This window comes from Colias philodice, chromosome 29 (genome assembly GCF_061535455.1).
Source record: "Colias philodice isolate Cphi_HAF_F1 chromosome 29, ilColPhil1 Martin Lab GWU primary, whole genome shotgun sequence".
Taxonomy (NCBI): domain Eukaryota; kingdom Metazoa; phylum Arthropoda; class Insecta; order Lepidoptera; family Pieridae; genus Colias; species Colias philodice.
Genome location: NC_143114.1, coordinates 755,591 through 776,316, shown reverse-complemented (window position 1 = coordinate 776,316; position 20,726 = coordinate 755,591). Strand labels below are relative to the sequence as shown.

Here is a 20,726-nt window from a genome sequence, read left to right as displayed (position 1 = left end):
TTCTTGCTTGTCGAGTACGATTGGGCGTCGAATGAGATAAACGAGTTTATGCACGTTTGATGTCTTATTCATGTTGGTGCGTGCTGCTTATGCAATCCTATATAAACGACGTAAATTTATTTTATTTTCATTTGCGGTTTCGCGCATAATAGATAAGCAGTACTTGATTTCAACACTTACGTATTTCTCAAAACAAAACAATGTCGGAAGTAAAAAAGAAGAGACGGCAATACTCTGCGGAATATATTAAATTCGGATTTATTGAAAATCCCACAAACCCGTCGTCGCCTTTGTGTCTTCTATGTCTAAAAACATTTTCGAACGAAGCAATGAAGCCTTCAAGACTGCAAGATCATTTGAATAAAATGCATCCAGATAAGAAAGACAAGAATGTAGCATATTTTCAAGACCTAGAGAAGAAGCATAATACTCAGCCAAGTGTATCAAAACTATTTTCGGCGGCTGCTAAGCAAGATGACGACGGACTTCGAGCTTCGTACAATATCTCTTTGTTAATTGCTCAAAAAGGCAAACCACACAACATCGGAGAAGAGTTAATTTTGCCAGCAATAAAGGAAGTAATAACTACTGTGCTTCATAAACCGGCCGCAGATATTATCCGAAAAATTCCTTTGAGTAATAATTCTGTGCAAAGAAGAATTGATGAAATGGCTGAAAACATTGAAGAATCATTGCGCAATCATCTGAGGACTAGTCAATTCTCAATTCAGCTCGATGAGTCCACTTTACCAACTAATGAAGCGTTGTTGCTATCTTACGGGAGGTTTATTAAAGATGAGAAAATACGTGAAGAACTATTGTTTGCCAGAAATTTGGAGACAGATACAAAAGGCGAAACCATATTCAATACATTGGAAAAGTTTTGTGAAGAGAAAGAGATTCCTTTGAAAAATATTATATCAGTTGCTACGGATGGCGCTCCGGCTATGACAGGGCGCCATAAAGGCTTCTAATAGCGTACTTAAAGAATAAAATTCCAGATGTCTTTGCTATACATTGCGTTATTCATAGACAACATTTGGTTGCTAGAAACTTAAGTGAACGACTATTTCAATCACTGCAATATGTCATCAAAGCAGTCAATAAAATCCGTAGCAGCTCTTTGAATGATAGATTATTTCATCAGCTTTGTGCTACTAATGACGAAGATTTCAACCGTTTGTTGCTTCATACTGAAGTTCGTTGGCTGTCAAGAGGCAATTGTCTGATTCGATTTTACAACCTGTTTGACTCTGTAATAGAGTTCTTGGAAACTAAAGATACAGAACTGCGCAACAAGCTCATAACATCAAAGAATGATATAGCTTACATGACAGACCTGTATAAATTGTTCAACGACATGAACCTCCAACTGCAAGGCGATGAACTAAATTTAATTAAAACAAAAAATGTCGTTGCTGCTTTTGCAGCTAAACTGCTTCTGCACAAAAAGAATATGGGCAGACGTGAGTTTCACAATTTTCCGAATTTATCAGTATTCTGCAGTAACGACGACTTGTTTGCCTACTGCCAACATTTGGAAAACCTCCACATTGACTTCACCGAACGATACCAGGACATTTTAAACTTGGAAATACCAGACTGGGTGATAGATCCGTTTTCAAATGTCAACACAGCAATGTCACCTCAGCTGGAAGAAGAACTTATAGAATTGACAACAAACGAAGAAACAAAAATCAAGTTCAAAAATGGATATCAAGAATTTTGGCTACAAAAACCGATCCCGCAATTTTCTTTTGGATCAACAAACCTGGATTGTGGTCAATTGTTCAACGATTCTTGATAGCATTCCCATCGTCATATTTGTGTGAACGTGGATTTAGTGCTGTGGCAACGCTGCTTACTAAAAAGAGAAATCGTTTGCGTGTTACCGAACGTGGCGACTTGCGGCTGTTTTTGAGTAAATTGGAACCTGATATCAACAAACTTATTGAACAGCATCAGATTCAACCTTCACATTAGTTTTTATATAAGAATTGATTATGTTTGTTTTATTTTCAATAAAAGATACTCTGTCTGTTTTATTTGTTTGTTTTATTTTCAATAAAAGATACTATAAAGTTGTGTTTCAATAATCAGTTATAAGTACTTAGCGGTTTTTAAGTATGTTTAAAAAGGGGGGCGTTAAAAAATAATTTATTCTTAAAGTGGGCAGTAGACAAAAAAAGGTTGGGAACCCCTGATCTATACTAATATTATAAAGCTGAAGAGTTTGTTTGTTTGAATGCGCTAATCTCGGGAACTACTGATCCGATTTAGAAAATTCTTTCGGTTAGCCCATTTATCGAGGAAGGCTATTTATCATCTCGCTAAGACCAACAGGAGCGGAGCCACGCGGGTGAAACCGCGGAGCGCAGCTAGTATAATATATACTACATCTCCAGAACCAAAAATCATTCCATAAAATTGACCGATTTTTATTAATGTAGCCTGTCGGTATTATATTTGTTTAAAAATAATGTGGAATTTAATGCTGTTTCAGGATTATAAGATTTTCTTTTATCGGACGATGTCTTCTTACATCTAAAAACCAATAAAACATAATCATGATGAAAAGCAAAATCTAAAATTAATGAGCATGACTTTCAATTTTAAATTTAGTTTTTGATAACAAAGCCCTTATCCGGTAGAAACATACTTCAGTGTCATGTATAAAATTTTATTGTATAGTGTTTTTATTTGTAAGTATGCTCACAATCAATGTCAAAAGCAAACGATTTTTAGGTCATTTGATGGTATAGAAAATAATATAATATTCACTTATTACTTGGGTATGATAGGTATCACTAAATTATAGTGTTCTCGACATTTAGGGCAGATATACATGTTTGACTGGTTGATTTTATTTATTGGTTCATTGAATTATGTGATTCTGTGTCCTGCTAGCCCTATAAATTGTTAGTTGTGCAAAATGTTATACTGAAAAAAGAATATATCGAAATTCGAATTTCGAAGATGTTATAATGCGCACTGAATACTTAACTTTTATCACTTTATAGGTACCTACAGAATCTTAATTTCAGCATATTTTTTGGCAGGACAATAATTAAGTAATTGTTTCAAAATGAAACTGCAATGGTTACCTACACATGAATTTTCTAAATACAGTTAATTAAATTTTAATTTCAGTAGAATTAATATATGCGTATAGACATGCCCGGCCATATTGGAGTAATAAGATGAGAAGTGGATACTATTACAAGCATTCGCCTATTCAAGTACATAATCATTACCACCACATATCGTCATTAGAAAATCTACAGTTCAGAAAAAACTTCCCCAACGACTTAAACATTGTAAACAAATTGTTCGATAAAAATGGAATGCTCTATATTACAAACAAAAGGGACGATTCCGATAGGGTCATCAATAAATTACTAAACGATATTGTGAAATACCAATCTGATAAAAAATTACTGCGGCAGCAAAGGCGGGAAATTTCAAATTTACGTTTGAAAAAAGAAAGAATGGACGCAATTTGGCCGAAAATGGAATTTGATTTTAATGAATTAGTTGCATAACATTTGCATAAAGATTTAATGGTGAGAAGATAGGATTAGTATTTTAATAAATTGTATCGCTATTAATTGTTTATAATGTACAATATTAAATAATTAGTTCAACTAAATTCCGTATTGAATAAACTATTTATTTTAAAATCTATTGTCGTTGGCTTTTGTGATGTGATCAATTTGTGAATTTTCATTGTTCACACGTGTAAATACTATTTGAATTCTATGAAAAAGTTTTGGCTACTGAACTCGAAACTGCAACTATCGACTCTCGTAATTATATAATATTATAAAGCTGAAGAGTTTGTTTGTTTGTTTGAACGCGCTAATCTCGGGAACTACTGGTCCGATTTGAAAAATTCTTTCGGTGTTAGATAGCTCATTTATCGAGGAAGGCTAGGCTATATACCATCACGCTACGACCAAAAGGAGAGGAGCCACGGGGGTGAAACCGCGCGGAGCAGCTAGTAAATTATATACTGAATAGGTATATAGAAATGAAACTTGACATACCTACACTACTTACCTAAAATGTGCGTTTTTTTGATACTGTGGTTTTTGTTCGAATAGAAAGTACAAACATGGTCAACGTGAGGTTGAAAAATCAATCTTTACTTATCTGTTTACTAGATTATAGCTAATCTCAGGAACTATACCGATATAACTATACCGATTTAAACAATTATTTTTGTGATAGAGGTCAATTATCGAGGAAGGCTATATAGGCTATAATCATTACTTAAGACCAACAGGAGCGGAGGACTGCTGTTTAAATAAATATAAAGGGTTGTAAAATAAAACAAAATCTTGATAATAGATTATTTATTTCTAATCACATTATAAAATATTAAAAATCGCTTATATTACATACAGTCATTCAACTGAAACATAATAATTATGCGTAACAAAACCCTGAAATACAAATTTTTACTCATTTAAAACAAAAATTGCTGACATCAATCCGTCTCGCTCACTCATATGTATAAAAGAATGCTAGAGCGAGATAGACTGATTTATCTTATAAGGGCTAGTATACACTAAGCCTTTTTACAATACCCGCTATTAATATATAAAAAATGTATGCCCTTTTCATGGATCGTCAAAATAAGACAACGCAGTAATACTTTTTATTAAACTGCTTAAAACCCCACACTTGTAAGACTTTAACGGTTTGAAACCCGGTTTCTACTATCTCTGTCTCAAACTCCTTGAAAGCTCTTTTAGTTAGCGAAAGTACAAGTCTAAGAAATTTTAAGACTCGAGAGAGATAGCAGAAAGTAGAAACTTACCGTTTCACAAAACTTATACTATTTTGTGCGATTGGATCGCATCACGTCGATCATCATGCGAATTTTTAGCATTATTGTTTAATGTTTGCATAATTTATGGATAAGGGGGCGCCCATAAATTACTTGAGGTGTTTTTTTTATTTAATTGCGTGACATTTGTCGAGACTTTCTCCCCAACGTAAGGTAAGATGAGATTTCACTCGACTCCCTCCCCCCCCTAAAAACTCTCATGTAATTTATGGACGCCCCCTAATATAATTATTTTAAATTATTCCATGTGATTTCAATTCATTTTGCATCTATACAGCATAATGTATGTTATTTTAATATTATATTGTTCAATGCAAAACAACTTACATATTATCGAATAAGAATTTTAAAACTCGTTATAATACAACAATCACTATATCCATATGTGATAATTTTAACGGACTTTCAGCACAATATGATTAACAAATTTCAATCACAAAACTTAAAATAACAAGAAATCCAGTTTTAAATAGGTTAAAATTATTTTAATTCACAATATCAGAGATAAAATAACTGTCTCAAGAAGATATGTCAAAATTATTAAAACAAATAATTATTTTTAATAACGATTATTATTATATTTAAAAACCATTGCCATTAAAGAAAACTCAATCTACTTTATCTCTATAAATATTTTTACAGGAAAACGTATTTATATACAAATAAACGCTGCGCTTAGTGTGTCACGACCCTTATGATAAAAAAAAATATTATACAAACCAAAGTATCTCACCAAGTATTCAATAATTTAAAAACATTTGCAAAATGAGAACCTTGCGTCCGTCCAAACAAAGACAATCTAGAGAAATCTAGAAATATATATGTATAAACCCAATAATATTACAAGTAAATAGGTGTAGATAGGGTACCAACGCAACATTCGAGTTCAATCTATACTAATATTATAAAGCTGAAGCGTTTGTTTGTGTGAACGCGCTAATCTCAGGAACTAACTGGTTTGAAAAATTATTTCAGTGTTAGATAGCCCATCATATCGAGGAAGGGTATAGGCGTATATCATTACGCTAAGACCAACAGGTGCAGAGCACTGCGGGTAAAACCGCGGGGCACAGCTAGTTATACGCATTAATAAGACAAATTCATGAAATTATTGTATCGTCACCGATCCTTGATAAGTGAACAAAGTTTGAATAATATCTGTCCGTTTAAAGCCAAAATCGAGTCTAAAGGAGTCGGATACATACAAACATACATATGAGCTTATTACACGTCAAAGTGAGATGGCATGATTCAACTATCGTGAGGGAAAGAGACAACTAAAGTGTAATCTGGCTATTTAGCCACATTTCGCTTTAGCCTATCTACACCTTTCTACTTATAATATTATTGTTAAAACCTAACCCTCTACTATCACCGTATCCCTTCTTAAATAACAATAAATTATATATTTTAACCTAAATAAATACGTGTGGAAACAAAGTATAAGACCTCTAAACAACGAACATGGGATTTTTTAACTTACTAGCATTAAAAAAATGAATTTCTTAAGCATTTTATATCTAAGGTAAGTCCTCCAAAGAAAATTGGATAATTCTTTGTTATATTTCATAAAAAAAAATCGATCTATTTTTCCATATTCTCTTTAAAACTAAACTTTAACTTTAACTTTTTTTAACTATTAAAACATTTAAATTTATCTTTTTAGCGTTCCCCACGTTCGTGTTTAGACTTACGCGTGCAAAATTTGTAAAATTTCCTAAAGCATTCATTCGAAACAATACACAATAATGAATAAAACCTATTTATTTATTACTTTAGCGATTGATATATACATTTGTGCTTTTTGTAATAATATTATAATGTAGTACATTTCTTTTGGACGCTTAAAAGTTGCATATATGATTATAGTTATCATAAATAGAGTAGGCAAGACACTTTAAAGAGATTTTTTTAAGCCAATTGCACGAAAACTCTGCTTGTTAGACGCGTAGGCAGATTTTTTGCTTCGGACATTTTTTTACTAGCCATCTGGTTACCATAACACAAGCGAAAGCTTAGTATGCGATCAGATCGTACCGTGTGTGAAAATTGTCTTGAAATATTTATTTATTTATATTATAAAAAATCGTGTTTTCCTATTTGTGTCTCTTTATAGAAACAAACTGTCAAATCTTTCGTACTCTCTCTAACGTACTTATTACTTTTCTTTTTGAAGTGATACTTCTTTAGGCGCGTTGAGAATAAAATTCCAATATCGCGTAATGGCAATACCGTCACGTTATGGAGTAAAGCGACGATTTTGGTATCTGAATCTTGCCAAACAAGTTTCACTTCTGACACGTGTACACGGCGCACACGCTCTTCTTACATATTATTGTCTCTTTCCAAGTCAAACCTACTCTATTTATGTATTTGTTTAATATCGAATAGGTATTCTGCTATGTGTATGAAAATTTGGAGAAACAAGCTTGGCCATAAAAGGAACTTAAAAAGAACTTTTTTAAACTTTCAACGTAGCTTAAACTGCGTTTATAGTACACAAGTAACATAAAATATACATATTTTTATTATAATTGTCTGTTTAAATTAAACCAACGGTTATTTTAAACTGAAGTTTACAAGAAAACTTGATAATGAAGGACTTGCTTTTTATTTATTTTTATAAGAACATATATTTTTTGCGTCTTTCCAAATTATTTATCTCGTTTTGAATAAAATGTTCTAATTAGATAAATAACTTGAAAAAGTTATTGAAAATTGATAATTCATAAATATTAATAATTTAACAATAATAATTTTTGTTTGTAAAAAAAATTATACGTATATAATAATATAATTTTAATTTATTTTAAAACGGCAAAGTATATAAATCTAAGGCATATATTGAAGAAGGCAACCCAAGATACAGATTTTCATATTTTATTACTTTTATACATAAGTAGTTAATATTATAATACTTAATGTATTTTTTTTTTATTTGGGGTTGCCACATGCGAGGTTTTTAATTTATGTGGATATAATTTTTAAATGGACATTGGATGATAAATTAAAATATCATTTATACGTGTGTAATGAATTAAGTTCAAATCTGTATAAAAAAATTAGCGCTTTTTATACTTTTCATTTATCTGGCAACCCTTACTGTTACAGTTTTAGAATAAAGCACAAAGTACAAATTTAAATGTGTAGCCAATTTTAATTTTAGATAAAAAATTTTTTCCTAAAAAAACAATATTTAGTCTACACTAAGAGAACTACTTCCGCAAAAGCACAGAAACATACTAAAATAAAGTTGAAAGTAAAACTAATTTTATTTAAAATATTTCAATTTACACAGTGTAGAAAAGAAACAGTACTTAACATTTTTATTTAATCCAAAACCATACGCCATTGAAACTTAAACAAAAACACACTGAAAATTCCCTAAAAAAAAAAGACGTGTGTCACTCGGGGACTTCCGCGGTAAAGCTATTGCATGCTATGTCTTCAAGCCACACCTCCGCCCGTCGGAGTGGGGAGCGTGAGGTTTTTTCGTTACGGAATTTCTGGATTCGGTCCCCGCGCTCAAGGCCCGCGATAGAAGCTATGCAATAGCTTAGAAAAAATGGCTACCCATTTAAAATCCCACCCTGTATACACAATATATGTTATATAATACACACACATTGATATACTATAAACAACTAGTTTCACAATCGCCTACAAAAAGCTCTTGAAAATCTTTATACAAAACATTCATTGAAATAACAACCTTATTTCGTAGCAGTAATGTTCAAAGTCTATTGCTCGAAAACTCTGCCTATTAGGCGCGGAAGCAGAGTTTTGATTCAAACTCAAACGACATGTTTTTTAAGTTCAAAGTCGATTGTACACGCTTATTACAAAACCCTGCCTATTAGACGCGTAGACAGAGTTTCGCTTCGGACATTTAATTTTCAGCATAATGAGACTGGTTGTTTATTGTACGTCAATGATTGTTGTTGTTTATGAAAATGATTATTTTGATGTTTTTGATGTTGTTGATGCAATTCACCTGTCGCTGTGTTCAGAGTTGCAATTCTGTTTGTGGTTCTTACTGTCGTAGTGTAGCAGGCAACCGACTGCGCCGAAATAGCTGCGAATTTTACAATTGGTAGTCAGTAAAAATTAATATACGTAATAGTTATCAATAGTCTCTAATATGACAAATAAACAAGATAGTAATTGCTAAAACTCTTGACTCTATATGTCCCATTATAATAAACATTGTGTGCTTTCAAGGAAGTGCGAAACGGCTGAACCGATTTCGATGAGACTTTCACTTCGCACATAAGTTACACAATAAATTGCCCGGAAACATTTTGAGCTTTAAAAATTTTTTAATCACTATTTTTAAAACAATATCGGTACGTATAACAATAGAAATATGCTTCAATTTTTAAAACTACGTAACGAATTTTGATGCAGTTTTTTTAATATATATAGAGTCATTCTCAAGGAAAGTTTTAATATATAATTTGTCAAGTTTTCTACAAAGCGCAAAGCAAGTCTAGTCTTAATTTATTTATTAAGTAATAAAATATATAAAAAAATAAAATGTTGTGTGGTTTTATGAAACCACGGTAAAAGTGAAACTTAGGCACAAAATTATCGTATTTGTACGATAATTATCGTACGGTTCGACCGTCACGCGACATGCGCTACACAGACTAAAAAGTTTGAGACGATGTAATAAAAGTTTCACTTTAAAAAAATACAAACCCTTCGTGTTCAAGGAACAACGCTTTCAAAGCTCCCTTGGACCAGTAGGACATCGCGTACGACAACAGTTTCATAGACAGCGGGTTCACTCGAAGGAAGTTGCCGCAGAAAACTACCTGTTTATAATAATAATAAAATAAAATATTATTATTATATTTTATAATTTTTTCATTGTTTAAGATACCTAATAGTTAATTCATTAATTTTATACTTTTAGGCTTACTTTACGCATGCTGTGTTTACCCATAAGTGTTTTTTTTAACATTGATGTTTTATCTGTTATGTAAAGAAACGTTGGTAAACCAAATAAATAAATTATTTCATATGGCAGACTTTTCTGAGTTATTTATAAAAAAAGAGCGCGTGTGCCGAGCACACGTGCCAGAAGTGAAACTTCTTTGGCTAGATTCAAAGGTAACAAAATCGTCTTACTCCATGACGGGATTATATTACTATGAGGCAACCTTGAAATTTTACTCTTAGCGCGCCTAAAGAAGTTTCACTTAAGGCAATTACATGGTTCAACGACCTTAATGATTCTGTCACTACATTTGAATTTGTTTTTTTAACCGCCCTCTATAAATATACATCGTTGTTGAAGTAAAAGTGACCAAAGATTATGGAATTGTATACTGTATCGTATTGTATCGTAATGTGTTAGTGGTTTCTACCTAATTTATGTTTTCTCTGAGAGGCAGTAACATTTTACATTTATGAATAGTAAATATTGTGTACTATGTATGTTGTAAATGTAATGTAGGAAGACTCATCTTTCAACATTAACCGTTATAAGCAAAGTCTCTACTACATGACCCATTCTGGAGACCTTAAGATGACTAAGCAAGTAATTATAAGTTCTAGAGTAGGGAACAGTTAAGAAAACACCGATTTAGAAATTAATTTTATTCAACACGGACACTACTATATTCTGGAGACCTGATGATGGCTAGGGTGGAGAACATCTCACCTACAGAGATATAAAAGATGGAGTACATTATTTGACGTAATTCTATAGAACGGCCTCTACCATGTCATGGTGTATCGAATGGTAATGGTGACCAGGCAAATGTATTTAGCGTTCTCTGTATATCTCTTCATACCTAGTAGGAATATATGCATGCAACCTACACACACCGAAAAAAATAGGGGAACGGACAAAAAATCACGTTTTTTTCGACTTGTCATGTATTTTGTAGTTAGTTCGGGGTTAATTTTTTAAATCCCTTACGTCTTTGAAAATTTCAAATGATGACGAGAAAAAAAATGTGTTTCGATTTTTAAACATTAAAATATTATATCCCTTTAAGAGTTTGGTGCCTATTTATCGACTATATAGCAGCTTAAAATAAAAAATATTATAACGTGTTTTAAACTGAGTTTATTTTTTTCTACTGTTTATCTTTGAACACATTACAAAATGAGTGATTTTCCTGCGACTGAAGTTACCAGAGCCTATGACTATGACTGATATGGGTCATACCTTCCGTTCAAAGAATACAGTGTTAGTTGTGTCGGTATCTATGGTCTATTACAATGTTCAACGCTATAGTTAAACAGTCTTACATATTATGTTGGCGCGGGCAAGGAAGAAATTGGGCAACTTGGAATTGGTTTCATAAGGGTGCAAACTTGGATAATTTATTTTGTTGTGGCTTTGGAAAAAATGCATGTGACGTGTGTAGATCAGTACCACCATGTCATGGCAACAGGAAAATTATAGTACAGTTGAAGAGGAAATAAAACCGACCCAGTACGAGTTAGACTCGCGTACTGAGGGCTCCGATCAAATCTATTTTTTATGATGTTGTAACTTTAAATTTATGTTTTTTAGCATTGTTTCCATTATTTGTGTCTATATAAGACATCGCCGACATCTGATTAAATCTGATATTTGTTTGGATTACTAGGCCGAACGTTGATTTAACAAAAGAAAGAATAAGAATTTTTAAAATCGGTCCAGTAGTTTATGAGCCTATTCATTACAATCAAACAAACAAACAAACAAAGTTTTCCTCTTTATAATATTAGTGTAGAAGAAATCATCGGTTCACCCAGTTAAAAGTGCGGAGGTAACGGAACCAACAAAAAATTCAGTTGAATTGAGAATTTCGTCCTATAATGGCGTCGGCTAAAAATGTTGCTATACGTTTATGTCAGTTTTGACTTTCCTACGATTTTATACAATAATATAAAATTAAATGATTTTATACAATATAAAAAAAATTGCTGATTTTCGGCGGTATGGCGACCATGGAACTGTCTGAAAAGTATGGCATGGCGATTTTCGTACATGGCTACTGGACGATGATTACCTGTGCAAAAATTAGCCTGGTACAAATGGTTGAATTTTTTTTTTAAATCAACGCATTCACGTCGGTATTGTGGGCTGTAAATTACACCGGAAAAGTATGGCATGACACTACCGCCTACTTCTTTTTTATGGGCTATCGGTAAATCCTAAAATTTTTGTGTTACAAATCGTTTGCCTTCCGTAATTTATCCGACGAGTTCGACTAACGTCCACGCGACTAGTCTACCGGTACCACTGTTCTGACCATGATTTTTCTTTTTGTCATTGCGTACTAAGACCACTGTAGAACCGCCATCCTGTTACAAATGACCCAAAATTTTGTGTCAGTATCTCCCGGCTTTGGATTGTTTTGGACCCTTAAAATATACGATAGAACAGCAATTAATCTTTTTTTTTTAAATATTCAAGGCACAGGGAAAGTCTGGTTACTGTTTTATAGGTATGTGTTTTCTGATAATATTTTACTGTCAAAAATTATCAACACTGGATATTATTCAATGACGCCTTTCAAAAACAAAACTAATTTACAAACAGATTTTTATATCTTTACATACCTATTTTTAACTTTCATTTCATGAACTGCTCATGTAAATACCTATTACAATCTGGTTTAATTTAACAAAACATTCAATTCGGTGAATTTTAGCGTTATTTTGCAAAAAAAACCGCACGTACAGTCCCCCGTCCGAGTCGAACTGACACCGTCAAATTTCGTCGAAAATATGCAATAGAGGTGAGGTTTTATGTGGGTTTTATTATAAATTCGAGTTTTTTCTTGATAATTTAACGATAATAATGAAAATTGAAAAAACAATCAATACAAATTGTTACAAATATCATAACATATTTTTTGGTATAAATTTCATGTATAAATATGTAGCCGTTTTCCTAACAAAATGCGTTTTATGTTAAAAAAGGGGTTGATTTGTATGTATTTTTTTTATGTTTAGGCCGTTCTAAACTGAAAAGTAAACAATACAATTTGTTAATTATATCCTTGAGTATCACATATATTTTTTTTAAGACAATCGTACCAACAGTTTCCTCAACAAAATTCAATATGTTTAAGGTGTTTTTCGGTTTTGACCATAGTGATCCCCTTAAAAAAAAAATGGGAGATTATAAAAAAAAAAGTTTACTTTTTCCAACGTAATGAATACATTATTAGAAATGAATTATCAAATATGAAAACGGAACGGAAAAATGCAAAGGAATAACTTTCATCAGTAAGTACTTAACTAGATAATAATTTTTAAAACTTAGTTAGAGCAAAAAAATGGCGCACAGATTTTGTTCGTGGTGTCTCCTCCATACGTAGTAATATTATCTCAATGCCTGAAATTAATGAATTGTATTTATTTATATAATATACAACTAGCTTCCGCCCACGACTTTGTACGTGCATCCCCGTTTTTCCCCGTTCCCGCAAGAATTTCGGGAAATCCTTTCTTAGCGGATGCCTACGTCCTAACATCTACCTGAATGCCAAATTTCAGCCCGATACGTCCAGTGGTTTGGGCTGTGCGTTGATAGATCACTATATCTGTCACCTTTGAGTTTTATATATATACAATATCTGTCACTCACCCGCTCTATCCTCTGGTTGGACGCGCAGAGCCGCGCTATGGAGCCGATATTGTTGGTGATAGTCACAAGCGTGGCTCGAGCCAGGTCCTCCCGGGACACTTTGGCACGTCTGTCCGCTGAGCACATGTGCCCGAAACTGGAAAATTATTAACATTATTTAAAAAATATATAAAAAAGACGGGTTGCACTCCGGGAGTGCCGGCAGAAGTGAAAACTTGATTATTAACGTAGAACATGTTTGATATCCATCCGTCACGCTTTTTCGATCAGGTCACGTGTCCTGACGCGAGTTTAAGATTTTATACCCATTACAGAAAAAGTGCTCAACGCCGATAAAGAAGTTTTCACTTCAATAAGTTGTTAGATCAAAATCTACTTTTAATCAGTCAAAGATGAAGTCTTAATCCATGTTTTTCGGTCATGCTATAAGAAATATATGCTACTAGCTTACCGCCCGCGGCTTCGCCCGCTTTGTTTAAAACCTAATAAATTATATACCTACTAAAACCTTCCTCTTAAATAACTCTATCTATTAAAAAAAACCGCATCAAAATCCGTTGCGTAGTTTTAAAGACTTAAGTATACAAAGGGACATAGGGAAATAGGGACTGAGAAAGCGACTTTGTTTTATACTATGTAGTGATATACAAAACGTAGTCCGTCGTTTTCGCTGGAAGGAAGGGGAAAATGAAGCGAACAAATAAAAAAAGAGGCTTTTATAGCCACTCGTATTAATATAGTCCTTACTAATATTATAAATGCGAAAGTAACTCTGACTGTCTGTTACGCTTTCCCACTAAACCGATTTTGATGAAATTTGGCACAGACAATCTTTAGACCCTGAGAAAGAACATAGGCTACCTTTTATTGCGAAATACCTACCACGGGCGAAGCCGGACATATTTCGCAATAAAAGGCTAGTTATGTATAAGTGTGTTTGGATACCAATTAAAATAAAATAAATAAATAAATATAATCACCTGCTGGCCACGAGATCTCCCCTCAACCGGAACCGCTCGTAGTCCCCCCCGTATATGTCCCGCACCAGTTTGTCCACTGTCGTATTGTCCCCGGACGCCGCAAGCGATATAGCTTCCTCGAAACTGCTGCAGCCTGTTAGTAAGCAGCACAGACCGAGGAATGTGCCTCCACCCAGACTGGAAACGAGATAAAATACATTTTATAAGGGTGGAAAGACAACACACACAACAATTTCATAGTTAAACTAGTTTCCGCCCACGACTTTGTGCGTGCATCCTCGTTTTCCCCTGTTCCCGCAAGAATTTCGGGAAATCCTTTCTTAGGGGTTATGACATCTACCTGCATGCCAAATTTCAGCCCGATACGTCCAGTGGTTTTGGGCTGTGCGTTGATAGATCACTATATCAGTCACCTTTGAGTTTTATATGTATATATAAGATATCGAACAAACTCCTAAAAGATACAGATATCTCGTACACGCGAGCGGTACAGTGAAAATCTCACACGCACACACACATACACACTCGCATTCACGCACACACACACACACACACACACGTAGAGCTAATGTACTACTGCAGCCTGTTAGTAAGCAGCAGAGGCCGAAGAATGTGCCTCCACCCAGACTGGAAACGAGATAGAATACATAAGAGTGAAAAGAAGAAAACTCACACAACAATTTCATATGTCCATTATATTATTTGCTTTTTGACAGCTTCACGTCTATGAAGGATTGTATTGTTCAGGTTAAAATGTATACACCCGGGCGCACTCTCTTACATCTATATGTCTATACCTTCATCACACGCGAGTACATTCGACTAGAATTTTGACGAACACTTGCACAACGACGTTTCCACTTCATTATTGAATAGTTTTAAACGAACGAAGAATTTTCCCATTTATCTATACTAATATTATAAAGAGGAAAGGTTTGTATGTATATATGGTTTTCACGCATAAACTACTGGACCGATTTTGATGAAATTTGGCACAGATAATCTTTAGACCCTGAGAAAGAACATACCTACCTTACCTACCTTGTCCGATTTGAAAAATTATTTCACTGTCGCTACAGCCTGTATAGGAGGCCCGTGTCACAGCTGTGGAAACATAATATATGGGTTGATAGAATTTCCGCAATGGGAAATGCTGAAACACACCATGTTTACACACATATGTCTCGAGAGCAACTGAACAGCGATGAACACACTGGTGGCTTGGAAGTCACCTGGTGGCGACAAGGTCACGTGTGTTCTAGTGTCTTGTTATTTAGATTTCTATGGATGATGATGACTAACCTGGTACCACTAACGCGGCAATAATCGTTCGGTGCGCTGACCACAAGCATGGAAACTCCGCTGCCGATGTTGACGAGCAGAAACGGGTACGGGCTTGAGAAGTCGTACGGCTTGCGGACGTACTGCGATAGCGACGCTTCTAAGTACGGCGGCTGAAACATAAATATCATATTTATTTATTTACTAGCTTTCCACCCGCGGCTTTGCCCGCGCTTTCAAAGAAAAACCCGCATAGTTCCCGTTCCCGTGGGATTTCCGGAATAAAACCTATCCTATGTGTTATTCTGATGTATAAGCTATATATATTGTGGTAAAGTTTCATTCAAATCCATTCAGTAGTTTTTACGTGAAAGAGTAACAAACATCCATACATCCATACTTACAAACTTTCGCCTTTATAATAGTATAGTAGGATCAATCCTTTATTGCACTTAAAGAGAATAAAAATACGGCCAAGTGCGAGTCGGACTCGCGCACGAAGGGTTCCGTACTATGGGGACCCCCCTTAATATTTTACTTTTTTTAATGTTTAGTATTTGTTATTATAGCGGCAATGGAAATAGATCATTTGTGAAAATTACAGCTTTTTAGATGTCACTGTTTATGAGATTCAACATGGATACAGACAGACAGACGGCGAAGTCTCAGCAATAGGGTCCCGTTTTACCCTTTGGGTATATAGATATCTTAAGCTAATATATAGACTAGCTCTCCGCCCGCGGCTTCGCTCGCTGTGCTTAAAACCTAATATATTACATATATAGTAAACCCTTCCTCTTCAAACACTATCTATTAAAAAAAACCGCAACAAAATCCGTTGCGTAGTTTTAAAGATTTAAGCATACATAGGGACATAGAAAGCGACTTTAAGTGATATGATTTACTCCTAAATATAAAATGGGCATGAATATAACAAAAAAAGTTACACTTCTGACACGAGTGCTGGACACACGGTCGATTTTTTAAATATATTTCTATTTCTATTAAAATACTAACCGATTTTATTTTATTACACAAATAAGATTTTGATGCCTCCCTTTATACAGCTAACATTTATCCTTTGCCGCTTGGTAGAGATCACTCTGAAGTGATAAGACGGCCCCATATTAAAGCTGTATGAGATTTGTTTCTTTATTTTTAATTTAATAAAAATATGATAAATAATAATAATATTAAAACACTAACCGAGTTTTCATTAACGCCATCTGGCGGTGCCCAATAGTAACACTCCTGTGGATTCATAGAGTCGACGAACAGAACGCCCGCTATTAGCGCGTCAAGCTCGTCCAGTTTTGATAGCCGCATGTTCACTTCCTGAAAGATAGATACAAAATATAGTGTAAGAAATAACACGCGAGGCCGGGTTAAATATTAGTTTGAATGTAATAAGAATGTACTGCGATTCTACACAGCTACCTAATTGATGTAGGTAGTTGATAACAAAACGCAGCAAGTCAACGATTATTAGCAAAGTGAGGGTAGTTGGGTCGAACGTCGTATAAACAACGTCCGAGCCCCTAGGCACGATTCGTACGAATGCGGAACGAGTCAAAGGAAAGCGGCAATTTATAGCATTCGTGAGCTAAACATGTTTTGACAGGAAATAGTGACAACTATTTCATCCACAAAAATATTAAATCAAAAGTTACGTCTAACAATAGATATAAGATAGTAATGTTAGGTACAAGTGTCTATAAATACTTGTAAAAGTAAAGTTATATGTATAGATATAAAAGTTTTCAATTTGAATTTAAGAATAAATGCGACCATTTATTTACATGCTGGTGAATATTAAGTTAATTTGAAATATTAACTCAATAATATATTTAATATAATAGACAAAAATCAATCAAAGCTAAACCTTATTAGAGCACCTTTTTAAAGCCCTTCTCATAATCGTTCTCGAACACATATGGCGAGCGAAACTCAATCATATTGCTAATCAGAATAAAGTAAAAAATAAAAAAACAATTACACAAATGCCACAACCCTATCAAATACAAACGCAGATAGACACAGCCACACGCGCCAACTTAAATTGAACCTTAAACACCCCACACGTGCCAAGCAAAACTGAACCCTATCCCAAGTCAATAAAATCCACCTGCACCTTTAAAACACACGCATACATACAAACACACAACAGGACATAAAAACAAAAGCCAATCAAAACTGAACCTTACGCTCAGCTCAATGTGAAGCAAAACTGAACTCTATGTCACGTTAATAAAGTCCACACACGTGCCAAGCAAAAGTCGACCTTAATCTCACCTTAATAAAGTCCTCCTCAAACTTGTAAACGCCACCCCCAGTCGCGTATATCGTGTTCACGAGTATAGCCATTCCCTTGGAACGGGCCACTTGCAGAAAGAAACTCACTAACGAAAATACATTGCACTAAAGCCAAGCCAATTTCATCCCTATCCCAAGCTAATAAAGTCCACATCACCCGCATCAAAGCGCACTGACACTTCACAAAAGCCAACCAAAACTGAACCTTACGCGTCCCTCGCGTGCTAAGCAAATCTCAACCTTATCCCACGCCAATAAAGTCCACATCACTCGCACCAGAACGCACTGTACCAAAAAACAAAAGCCTATCAAAACTGAACCTTACGCGTCCCTACACGTGCCAAGCAAAACTGAACTTTATCCCAAATCAATAAAGTCCACATCAACAGCCACACATGTGCCAAGCGAAATTGAACCTTATTCTCACCTTGATAAAGTCCTCCTCAAACTTGTACGCACCACCCCCAGTCGCGTATATCGTGTTCACGAGTGTGGCCATTCCCTTGGAGCGGGCCAGTTGGAGGAAAGCGCCAACTTCGCTCGACGGGAACCGTATGAAGTGCAGTGTGCCGCGGCGGCCGCGGATCGTTACGTTGTCCATCTGTAAGCGATAATAATTAGAATATTAATTAACTAGCTGCGCTCCGCGGTTTCACCCGCATTGCTCCGCTCATGTTGGCTTAGCGTGATGATATATAGCCTATAATAACCATCCTCGATAAATTGACTATCTAACACTGAAGGATTTTTCAAATCGGACCAGTAGTTCCTGAGATTAGCGCGTTCAAACAAACAAACTCTTCAGCTTTATATTATTAGTATAGATTTAGACTTATATCATCAAATACTCACTTATAATACCACAAGAGCTTCAAAATTATCGGGTATTTTCCGATAGGTTCGTTGCAAACAAATGAAGGAGTCAAGTTTTTAGTCAAGGTTTTTCCTGAAAAACTTGACGACTTTATTTGTTTGCAGGGAACCTTGAGGGAAATGCCAGATAATTTTGAAGCTCGTGTGGTATTCGGGAGATTATTTTTCCGTCCCAAATGTCGGCCAATAATTTCACAATTGAATTGAACCTGTCAGTTTGACGTCAACGACCAGAGAAAATTTTCAAAAAATTATCAGTATAATACCATGTAGGTTGTACGGTGTACCACGTGACGTCGAATGGTGCAATTCTATTGGTCGATATTTGGGTCGGAAAAATAATCATGATTATTTGAAAAAAAAAAAAATTAAGGCACAAATTCATGAGGCGGAATTCGAACCCGCGTCTTTCGCCTGAAAAGTCGGTCGGAAATTAAAAATTTTGCACTGCATTAAAAAATTACACATAAATGAAATGGTAAAATATCTGCGTATGTTCTATAAAAAGTCCTTCTTTTCGTCTGTTTGTCTGTCTCTAGCTATCACTTGTCACAAACTCTTACCTGTAAGTGCACATCCCGTCTGCCCGTTTTGCCATACGCCGAGTTCCTGGTGAGATATCTGCGTATGTTCTTGAGAATCTCCGTCTCTTTGTCAAGTTCTCGTCTATTTGTTTCCCGCGGCTCGAAGTATACGAGCTTCGTGAGGGTGCCCCCAATGTCCATACCGAACCAGGGCATCGCTGAAATTCAATAAAAGTTATATTATTTACTAGCGGTCCGCATCGGCTTCGCTCGTGGTACATATATAGCCTATAACCTTCCGCAATAAATGGGCTATATAACACTGAAATAATTTTTCAAAGCGGACCAGTAGTTCCTGAGATTAGTGCGTTCAAACAAACTCTTCAGCTTTATAATATTAGTATAGATTTAGGGCCGATTTTTCAATGCTTGGATAAAACTTATCCATCCAATAAAGTATTACACGATAATATTAAAATGTCACGTAAACTGTCAAATACGGGCAATTAGAATACGTTTTCAAAATGGTAGTTTTATACATTATTCGACGAATAAGTTTTATCCAAGCATTGAAAAATCGGCCCTTAGTCTACTAATTTTTACTTATATTATAAGGGAAAAGATTTAATTGTTTTGTTCTTACGATGTTACCCAAAAACTCGTTCACATAAAAAAAAAACTTATCATTTGGAAGCTACTCGTACATCTTTACTAAGTAAAAGAGGATATTTTCTTATGTAAAAAATGTTTGAGGTTCAGCCACCCTAGACAAGTGGCTTTCTATTAGCGTAAAGTTCAATAGAATAGATTATGAATGTATGAGATTGACGTTTGATTACGACGTCGACGACGATTGATTACGTCAATCTCATACATTCATAATCTATTCTATTGAACTTTACGCTAATAGAAAGCCACTTCAAACATCAATCTCATACATTCATAATCTATTCTATTGAACTTTACGCTAATAGAAAGCCACTTGTCTAGGGGGGCAAGTCCCCTGGCTAATGGCCGTTCCCAATATCGTATCTATCTTCTGGGTTGACATGACATATCGTATCTATCTTCGGTTTAAAATGCTATCTATCTTTTGTTTTGGCGTCCCAATAAGCTTACTAGCGATAAGCTAACCTATCTCTGATCGCTATCTATCGTCTGGAGGACTAACTGCTTACCAGAGGTATATTTTTCTCTTTGAATTTGTCTATTTGAGCGTCCCATCCCATCCCTTTCACACCTAACTTGGCAAGTGGGTGTGAAAGGGATAAAAAAACATACAGGCGTCATTCAAGGCCATATTT

At 34.8% G+C, this 20,726-nt stretch overlaps 2 protein-coding genes and 1 long non-coding RNA gene across 5 annotated transcripts in view; 1 reads left to right on the top strand and 2 right to left on the bottom strand.

Annotated features, from left to right (window-relative positions):
* Positions 1 to 200: 200 nt before the first annotated feature.
* Positions 201 to 2,045, top strand: LOC149475685 (protein ZBED8-like). The gene is given in 3 exon segments (XM_089712485.1): positions 201 to 807; positions 978 to 1,765; positions 1,768 to 2,045. Coding segments are annotated over 3 exon segments (1,611 nt in total). The 3' UTR covers positions 1,984 to 2,045.
* Positions 2,046 to 4,340: 2,295 nt separating this feature from the next.
* Positions 4,341 to 20,726, bottom strand: part of LOC149475684 (uncharacterized) — a 40,746-nt gene continuing 24,360 nt past the window's right edge. For both annotated transcript variants that reach the window (XR_016317977.1, XR_016317976.1), the window contains exon 2: positions 4,341 to 5,743. This is a non-coding gene — a long non-coding RNA (uncharacterized LOC149475684). The remainder of the gene's footprint in view (positions 5,744 to 20,726) is intronic.
* fbl (pantothenate kinase 3 fbl) overlaps positions 7,182 to 20,726 on the bottom strand; it is a 39,488-nt gene continuing 25,943 nt past the window's right edge. For both annotated transcript variants that reach the window (XM_089712890.1, XM_089712889.1), the window contains 8 exons: positions 19,462 to 19,640; positions 18,453 to 18,626; positions 16,919 to 17,047; positions 15,734 to 15,885; positions 14,432 to 14,608; positions 13,452 to 13,587; positions 9,554 to 9,669; positions 7,182 to 8,927 (listed from right to left, as the gene is read on the bottom strand). In XM_089712890.1, the coding sequence (XP_089569016.1) occupies positions 8,843 to 8,927; positions 9,554 to 9,669; positions 13,452 to 13,587; positions 14,432 to 14,608; positions 15,734 to 15,885; positions 16,919 to 17,047; positions 18,453 to 18,626; positions 19,462 to 19,640 (1,148 nt within the window). In that variant the 3' untranslated portion in view covers positions 7,182 to 8,842. The remainder of the gene's footprint in view (positions 8,928 to 9,553; positions 9,670 to 13,451; positions 13,588 to 14,431; positions 14,609 to 15,733; positions 15,886 to 16,918; positions 17,048 to 18,452; positions 18,627 to 19,461; positions 19,641 to 20,726) is intronic.